General features: G+C 42.7%; 1 protein-coding gene across 1 annotated transcript in view; it reads right to left on the reverse strand.

Moving 5' to 3' along the window:
• Karybeta3 (karyopherin beta 3) overlaps window positions 1-7,672 on the reverse strand; it is a 54,380-nt gene extending 46,708 nt beyond the window's left edge. Inside the window, exons 1-2 of the mRNA XM_065452484.1 lie at window positions 7,512-7,672; window positions 958-1,231 (exon numbers count right to left, since the gene is read on the reverse strand). Of these exons, the coding sequence (XP_065308556.1) occupies window positions 958-1,231; window positions 7,512-7,592 (355 nt within the window). The 5' untranslated portion in view covers window positions 7,593-7,672. The remainder of the gene's footprint in view (window positions 1-957; window positions 1,232-7,511) is intronic.
• Between the last annotated feature and the right edge of the window lie 778 nt (window positions 7,673-8,450).

Below are 8,450 nucleotides of genomic sequence, written 5' to 3' on the forward strand. Positions count from 1 at the left end.
GAATATCTATTCGTGACCCCCCAGTAGACGACAGAAGACACTACAACCTTGCAGCTGCTGGTGGCGGCACAAGGTACCAGGGTGTAGTTTCACTACATTTTCAAGTTTTTTTTTTTTCGCAAATAAAATGTTTTCCGTAAAATTTTAAGCAAGATTCGTAAAGTCATAAGACTGCTTGAAATTCTTAAATTTTACCGAAAATTCAGAACAGTTGCAGGTATGCCAATAGGCCCTTTAGTGACAGCGTCTGCCTCGGCAGTGTTTATAGGACAGTGAATGTGTTGAACACATGCCTAGGAAGATTTTCGAGCTGACAAGGCCTCATCATGATATTTACCCAATTCTAACATACACTTTTTTTTTCATGACAAATTGGTCACAAATTGCTTGCACAGTGCAATCAGACACACTACCAAAACTGCTTTCACGTTTGTATGCTTTACTGCACCACATAGATGCATTGTGGCAAAGTTGAGTTTAGGAAAGCAGCCGCCATTGTGCAACACATATTAGAGCCTCGTCCAATTTTCTTGCTAGAAGCTCGGATGTGCATTGGATTTCTACACTCTTTAGGTGCTTTAATGTCATTTCTATGCTAGTTTTCCACTCTGGTCACATCAAGTGGGCGCGCATTTGCTTTGGGGGCCTTTTCAGGTTATAATCTGGAAAATGCTACCAAATAAGTCAACAGTGCATTTTTTTTTTTCTGCAACTTGTTTAATTCAACCTGCCAGATAATTCAATCAATTTCGTCATTCCCATCAGGGTCGAATTCACAGAAGTCAACAAGTCAAGACTGAGAACGTACAGAAGTATGGAGAAAGAGGGAGTCACAAAGAGGGGCAGGCCTGAAAGCTGCAGATTACCGCGGCAATCTAGAAGGAAACAATGCTACAACTGCCCTTCTGCTAAATGTGCACATCTATGCACATAGCAGGTATGTCTTGAGGTACATACCAATCAGCTTGCGGGCAAGCTCAGCTGCACACTCGCACAGCCGTCTGCGCATTGTGTTGCTCGCTTCAGTCTCGATGCTTTGCAGCAGCTGCTCCTTGATCTGCTGCTGGTTAGCGACCGGCAGCTTAGGGAAGGTGGTGTCAAACTCTGTTGACAGTAGGCGCCGCAGCAGCACAGCCGCGAGCACCCGCATCTCCTCCGGTCCTGCAGTGGGGCCCATGGCTCCAAGCAGGAACAGAACCCTGTTGCTGGCAGGGATGACATCGTAGGCCGTCTGTAAAGGCAAGTCAACGTTAACAGAGTTTATAGTTCTGGCTTCACGATGACTTGCCAACCTTACAGAATTACCAAAGTGGAATATTATGGGGTTTTATGTGCCAAAACCACAATCTAATTATAAGGGACACTGTAGTGGGAGACTGGATTAATTTTGACCACCTGGGGATCTTTAATGTCCTCCCGATGCACGACACACAGGCGTTTCTTGCATTTCGCCATCGAAATGCGCTTGGAATTTGATCCTGCGACTTCGTGCTAAGCACTCAGTGCAATGCCACAGCTGCTAAGCCATTACAAAGGGTAACTTGGTTCTGCAAGCCATGCTGAGAACAGGCACTTGGCTCTAGTTGCAGCTGGAATGGTCAGTGCGCATGCATGCATGTACACACACACACACACACACACACACACACACACACACACACGCACGCACGCACGCACCCAACGCACGTAGATATTTGCGATGCTTTGCATTGTTGCCAATGCCAGCTTTACTCGTTATTTCCTCTTGTTCAGATAAACCAACATTAAGCCTATCAGAGTGAAAAAGACTGTAACAGCAGTAGACATTAGAAATCGCAAACTTTTATCCCACAAAAAATTTTTCAATGCACAAAAAATCTGCAGTGTAACTGGGAATACACACTCTAGAGTACTTTTCCTACTTTGTGTCATAATGGCACAGAAACAATACACTTGGCAGGTACCATGGGGCAAAAGGAAGCTGATACCTTTAAAAACAAGAAAAATTGGGGCAGAACTCATCTACGAAGTGTGTGTCCATGTAATGCGTTTACAAAGCATTATTTTGGAGGGGTCAGATGTGCGGTAGATACGCAACCTTCGCTGTGCATCTCTAAAAATTCACACACACCTAGGGTGGACAAAGCACAATACGCATCTTGTAGAGCGTTCCAGGAGCAATCCAAGTAGAGCAGTACTGCATTCGAGAGGAGCCTCGCATTGTCACAAGTATAGCTGTTTCTTTCTACGTAAATCATTAATTAGGCATGCACAAGTATACTTCAGCCAGACAACACAAGTGATTCCTGTCTAGGGGTCGCTAGATATCACCGTATAGTTTTGCAGAACCCCGGTGCTCCCGTAAGTTCTGGGTCCTTCGCGAAAACTATCAGACACAAGGAAAGAAAACTGGTCTGACAATGCCAACGATGCTATTCACATTAAAATGTGTTTTTTTTTAAATACAACTAAAGCACAATCACATTTGTTAACTTTCTCCCAAGAAAAGCCTCCCTTCAGCTAAAAGTAAGTTCTCCAAACATGGCCACATATGGTGTGGAACATGCCCAAGATAGCGAAGATGCAATGAACACAAAACAAACCTACAGCACCATTCGAAAGGTCACTTCAGCTCAAAATTATTATCGCTTCTTACAATGATACTGCACTCTATCTGGTGCATCTTTAAAAAAAGCAGACAAAAAGCATCAACTATTAGTCACCTCGGACTCCCCAGGTATCTGCAAAGAAGAATCATTAAAACTGCAGTGATACATAATTAACAGTATGTTCAGTATCTATGCACATTAGCATTAGTGGCTAAAAAAAATTCAGCAACAATCATAGTCTCTTGCTCTTGGACACTCAAGTCATCGGCTGTACCATAAAAAGTACTGCTACAGATCTTTGTGCTGCATAAGCGAGTATGTGTAAATCTCCATTCCAGCAATCAAGATAATCCTTTAAGTTCAATACAAACTGAAGTTAGCCCCAAAGAGCGGTAATTTGATGAAACAATTCAGGCAGATCCTTCGAATCACGCAACATATGCACAAATTGAGCCATCGCTCCTGACTGCACAAGAAAGTGAGAATGTGCACTTAATCTTCACATAAACCTTAATTCACATTTGTATGCCTTCCATCTTGTGAACTTTAAAATTAATAAAAATCCCACAGGCACACGAGGGAGGAGAGAGGAAAAGCTAGCATTTTTTAAGTTTGCCCTAAGTAGACACATTTCGCTTGATACATACGCACTTTATTAACGATGATTTACCTTTATATGCAGGACACAATCAGCAGCAAACTTAGAAATGCGGACACTGACAAGTAACACAGTTTTTGATCACAATGACTTTTTCAGCAACTTTGCTGTTGTGAATTTGGTCTGCTAAACAAGTACCCCACTGGCATACAACTTGGGCTGCCACACGAGAGCAACTAGGGTAACATCACAATTTGCTTTCTATCAGCATAACTTCACATAACTTCAATCAACCTTGCCCTGTCCCATCTTTCAACACACTGAAAAGTATTCTCAAGAACAAAATTGATTTTTTTGTAAAACAAACCAGGTTTTGTAAACTTTCCAAAAATTTGGGAGTGCTGGCAGGTATTTGGGGCCCCCTACAATTTAGAGTAATATTCCTTTTTTTGCCAACTTTATGCACAAAATTGAAAAGTATTTAACCCCACCTATGTTTTAATTTGCTGTACATTTTGTGGCCATCATTTCATAATAAGTTTTGAATTTACTGTTTTTTTATGGTAATTAGTCCTACAATAAAACTGAGGTGAACACACAAACTCGAAATGTATATTACAGCTATTTGCTTTCAAAAGTGAACAGCTAGAACATGTAGAAGGAAAATGCAAATAGTTTATGCTATACCCAAATTGCTGGCGTTCCTTTCTATGAACAATTCTGAATAATGGTGCCCTAAAAGCTTATATAGTGGTGCTATTTAAAGATCATTATGTTTTCCATTTTCAATAATGATTCAGTATAAGTTTCTTTGCTAGGGCATATAGTAGAGACCACCTGCGGACAGAAACTTCCATGAGACGAAAGTGGGTAGGTCACCTGCAAGCCTGACTTGTGTTTCGTTTCCACAGAAGATTGCAGCGTGAATAACAAGAGTTAATAAAGTTTCTTGCCAGTCACGGCCGCTTCATTAACACCTGCAACAGCCTATTCACAGCTTCCTTGTGAAAACACAGGAAATGTTTTAAGATCAACATAAATGCACTTTGACGGCCTCCTTTATCACAAGTCTAACAGAAGTACACTCAGTCTGCCAGCTTTATCACAAGTAAATAGGAGTACACTCAGCTTAGAGAAATCTAAACAGCTTTTCCCTAAACAGTTAAGCTTCTCGGCAAATTCAGCACAACAGCCCAACTCAAGAGGATTTTAAATAATACGCAAAACTTTAGAACAAGGAGAGATAACTATCTATGTAACTATTACTTTTGAAATGTAATCAAGCACTTTTCTAGTAATTCACAAAATTGACCTAGCGCTTGGCACATGTGATGCATACATACATTGAAGTGTCAGGGGTGAGAAATTTGGCAGGCACAGAGCAAAGGACTTACATATCTTTTGGGAATCTGAGTGCTTTCTAAGACTGAAAGCACCACCAACCATCAGTTTCATTGAAAGTATGGTCACTTTGACTATAATAGGATACAACTTAAAAACAGCAGTCAACTAAGGCACACGGACCCTGTAAGGTTGTTACTCCGACAGCTAATCACAGAAGCAAACAAAATCGTTGTCATACGATCATTTCAAGATGGCATTGTACTTGATACCTCCAAAGCTTCTGCTGTTCTTGATCAGCAGAAGCGATCAGGTGTGCAACAGACATGGACAAAGTGTGTGGAGTCTGAGCATTTCACTCTTCAAAAGTCCGTGCTATTGTTCATTTCACTGTTGGCCCCATTTTACTCATGAAACTTCACTGCCAACTGGAGTGAAACTTGACAGTAAATAGTTGCAGCGAAGCAAGCATTTTATTTCAATTCCATAAAGAATTAGGCTTTCACTGTTCCACTATAACAGACGAATGAAAACGTACAAAATTATGCACTTATAATTTTATTTTTGTGGTTACCGCCTTATTAATGTAACAGGGAAAGTTTGAAGTACTATTTGCAGCCTCGCGGAGGAAGTGGCTGGCAGTTATGAGGGTGTAGGTGGGGCTTCACTGCAGACTTGAGTTGTATACAACTATAGATTAAGTGCAATGCCAAGCCTCATTTTAGCCAACCTTTCAATAAATCCAGTGGAGCTATAACATTTTAAAATGAAGCATGAACTTGAAATCATATGAAGCTTTTGTGAGCCAGACCATTTTATATTATCTTCAGACTGTGAGGCACACATACATGTGGCTGACCATCTGTCTACCCCTCCCTTTCATTCCCATACTTGAATTACCATAGCTCCCCAACATAGGTCAAAGTGCCAGCATTTCCAATAAAGGTGTCATTCATTCATATTATGTGAAAATGGCTAAGCCAACTTCTGTATACAATAAAGGTGTCATTCATTCATATTATGTGAAAATGGCTAAGCCAACTTCTGTACAGCTTAATGTGAACACTACAACTCCCAAACTGCTGCCAGAGCTGCACACACAGCTGTGAATAGGAATTACCTAGAGGTTCTATCATCAGCTAAGGCCCTGCTAACATACACAGAATCTTTTCAGCCTGTGTACATATGCACAGGCCTCTTTATATGGCACTGCTCCACCCTGAAAGCAGACGCAGGAGGCCTGAATAGAAAACACATCGCATACAACCTCACTTAAATGACAGCATCTCGTGACAGATGCAGTAGACAAAAAGCAGAGCAACTGGCTGGCCAGCTGTGATGAACCAAGCAGACAGGTGGGTCCATCATGAAATTGGCACTTGTGCAATCGCTTCAAACTCATTTCGTATGCTGCATCCTGATTAGTTGTGCACTATTTCATCAGGGGGGGGAAAAAATAAGAACAGTGCAAGAGATACCAAAATTTCAAGTTGAGAAATTATTTCCTTTCTAGCACCGCAAGAGTTTTTTATTCTTTCTCTTGGATATCTATTTCACATATAATTTCATCCCAAAAATCTAGAAAAACTATGGGGAATAACTAGGGGTTGCAGCCAATATGCTGCAGAGCAATAAGCATAACAACCTCAATTAAAAAAAAAACCTCCTAAAACCTTCTAAAACAACCTCCTAAAAAGAGATTGGCTTCCCCCCCCCCCCCCGAGTGCAAGATATCCTCATTATTTGTAAACAGAAAGTACTTCCAGCTGCTTGGTCTTTTGCTGCCATCAACTGAGCCACATGGAATAAATGGTTGCATGTAGGCCAGTTGGTTCTTATCTTGGACCCACATCATCTTTCGTTTTCTTTGGGTAGTGCAATTTCGCATAGAAGAGCTAAATACTTCTCATTTCCACCATGTTCTTGTGTGGTCTGACAGACAATGAATTACGCATTACAGAGCACAAGGCAAGAAATTTCGTTACGAGCTGAATATCTTCGTGTAAAAGCTTGCAGAACATCTTAAAAGATAAAAAAGGTTGAATACTTTCGTGTCAAGCTTTCAAATGATTTTAAACAGATAAGGAGGGTTCCTACAATAGGGTGTGCCATTACAGCATCAGCTTCTTCCGGATAACGTCAGCACAACTCAGGTGCAGAAAGCTCTGCTGCACATCCTCAAAAGCTATTGCATGATGCTTCACCACACTACACACGGGCAATGGAACGGATAAGCTACAGCTATTAGCTGAGGTACCGAGCGTATACGTTCAAAGCTGCAAATATGAACACTCGTTGTCAATATAGTGCGAACTAGCCGACATAAATAATTCTGTTGTCGTCTTCAAAGTACGAAGACGCGATCCGGCACCATTCGGGTTTACGGCTCATCTCTCTCATTCCCTCCCCTCCCTCCTTATTTTTTTTTTCCAGCTCCACGTGTGCTTTGCGCACTGTAACATCCCTTCCTTCCTGCGATCTCGTTATTCGGCAATGCGCAGACGCATCATACACTACAGCTGACGGGAGGGGCAATGTGACAGGGCGGCGGATCAACGTGACAGCGAAAAACACTAGCCGAGATCAAAACCAAAACTGCGTGCTGTTACTCGTACCGCCACATCGGGGGAAACGCTCCACTGTATTCCGTGCAAGGTAAGATGACACACACCGCAACCACGAAGATGTGTCAGTTAGGCTTAGATTTCGGAGGCAGCGCAACAACGTGCTCCATTCCCGCCTCGCATCCGGCAAATGACCTGCTCAGGGAACTGGCGCAACGAGGCCAGCAGAAGACTACACATAAATCGAATGTCGCGTTGCGGTGCGCATATTGCGGAACAGCGAGTAAATAAAACAAACTATTTCGTTCCTTAAACCGAAGAATTTATCACGCCCGCCTTTAGGATCGTGGTCAGGTCCACGTTTCTTGCATGACAGCGAAGCAAAGAAGGTAACACCGTCAGTAGCAAAGCGATTCATACCTCAGCGCTGCTTCTTGTTTCATTATCTGTGCTCAGCAGGTTCTGGAGTAGTGCGTTAAACTGTGCTTGTTCATGTTCCATGATGGGCACTGCTCAAACGGCGTGCGGCCACGGCGCGCACCGGAGGCAAAAGACATGAGAGAGATCGCTCATGAAATACCTAGTGTGCAAAGCGCGACCACTAGCGATAACGCAAAACACATGCAAAACAGCTTTACGCGGAAAAAAACCGCAATAGCGATTGTTGCGGCATCTGGCGTTTTTAGTTTACGATGCAGGTATATCTGCAGTACGGCAAAAGGATGAATGGCCTTCAAAATGACAAGCCGCCGCACTGTTCAGGGCTGTTGGAAGCCCTCCACAATATGTCCCTCATAACTTATTGTGCAGTATCGGAAAATCACACAATTATATATTTTTTTTTTACCACAATGGAACGTCAGGCTCTCGGAGGCTATGTAAAACTATATCCGTATTCAGAAATTTGCCGCAGTTAGACAACGCTTAATAAAAATGTAGTGCTTAAATATCACTTTCTGGCCTGTTTTACTACCGCGAGCAAACTGAGGTGCTAATGCATGATTGTTTCAGGACGAGCTAAGCCCCAAAAGTGCATGTTTAGATTCCACTCTTTGGGAACACACACTCCGGCCGGAACCAACGTTACGGGCCGGAACGCGATGCGAAGAAGCGAAGGGCCGAAGGCTAAAAAACTTCGTTACCAGACTAATTTGGGAAACTGGGTTTGCTGTTGTCCGTCCCTCCTAAAAAAAGTTACACCAGCCAACGACCGGCTTCGTGCACCAGCCTATCCAGGGTCTACAGGTATGCGAACTCGGAGATCCCTTCTGCACTTTAGAACACATGCTCTAGCGGTGTCCCCATAGAGAAAGAAATTTGGTGTCCCTCGTTACGGGACCACGATCATGTCACCACGGA

This window comes from Dermacentor albipictus, chromosome 1, assembly GCF_038994185.2.
Source record: "Dermacentor albipictus isolate Rhodes 1998 colony chromosome 1, USDA_Dalb.pri_finalv2, whole genome shotgun sequence".
NCBI lineage: Eukaryota > Metazoa > Arthropoda > Arachnida > Ixodida > Ixodidae > Dermacentor > Dermacentor albipictus.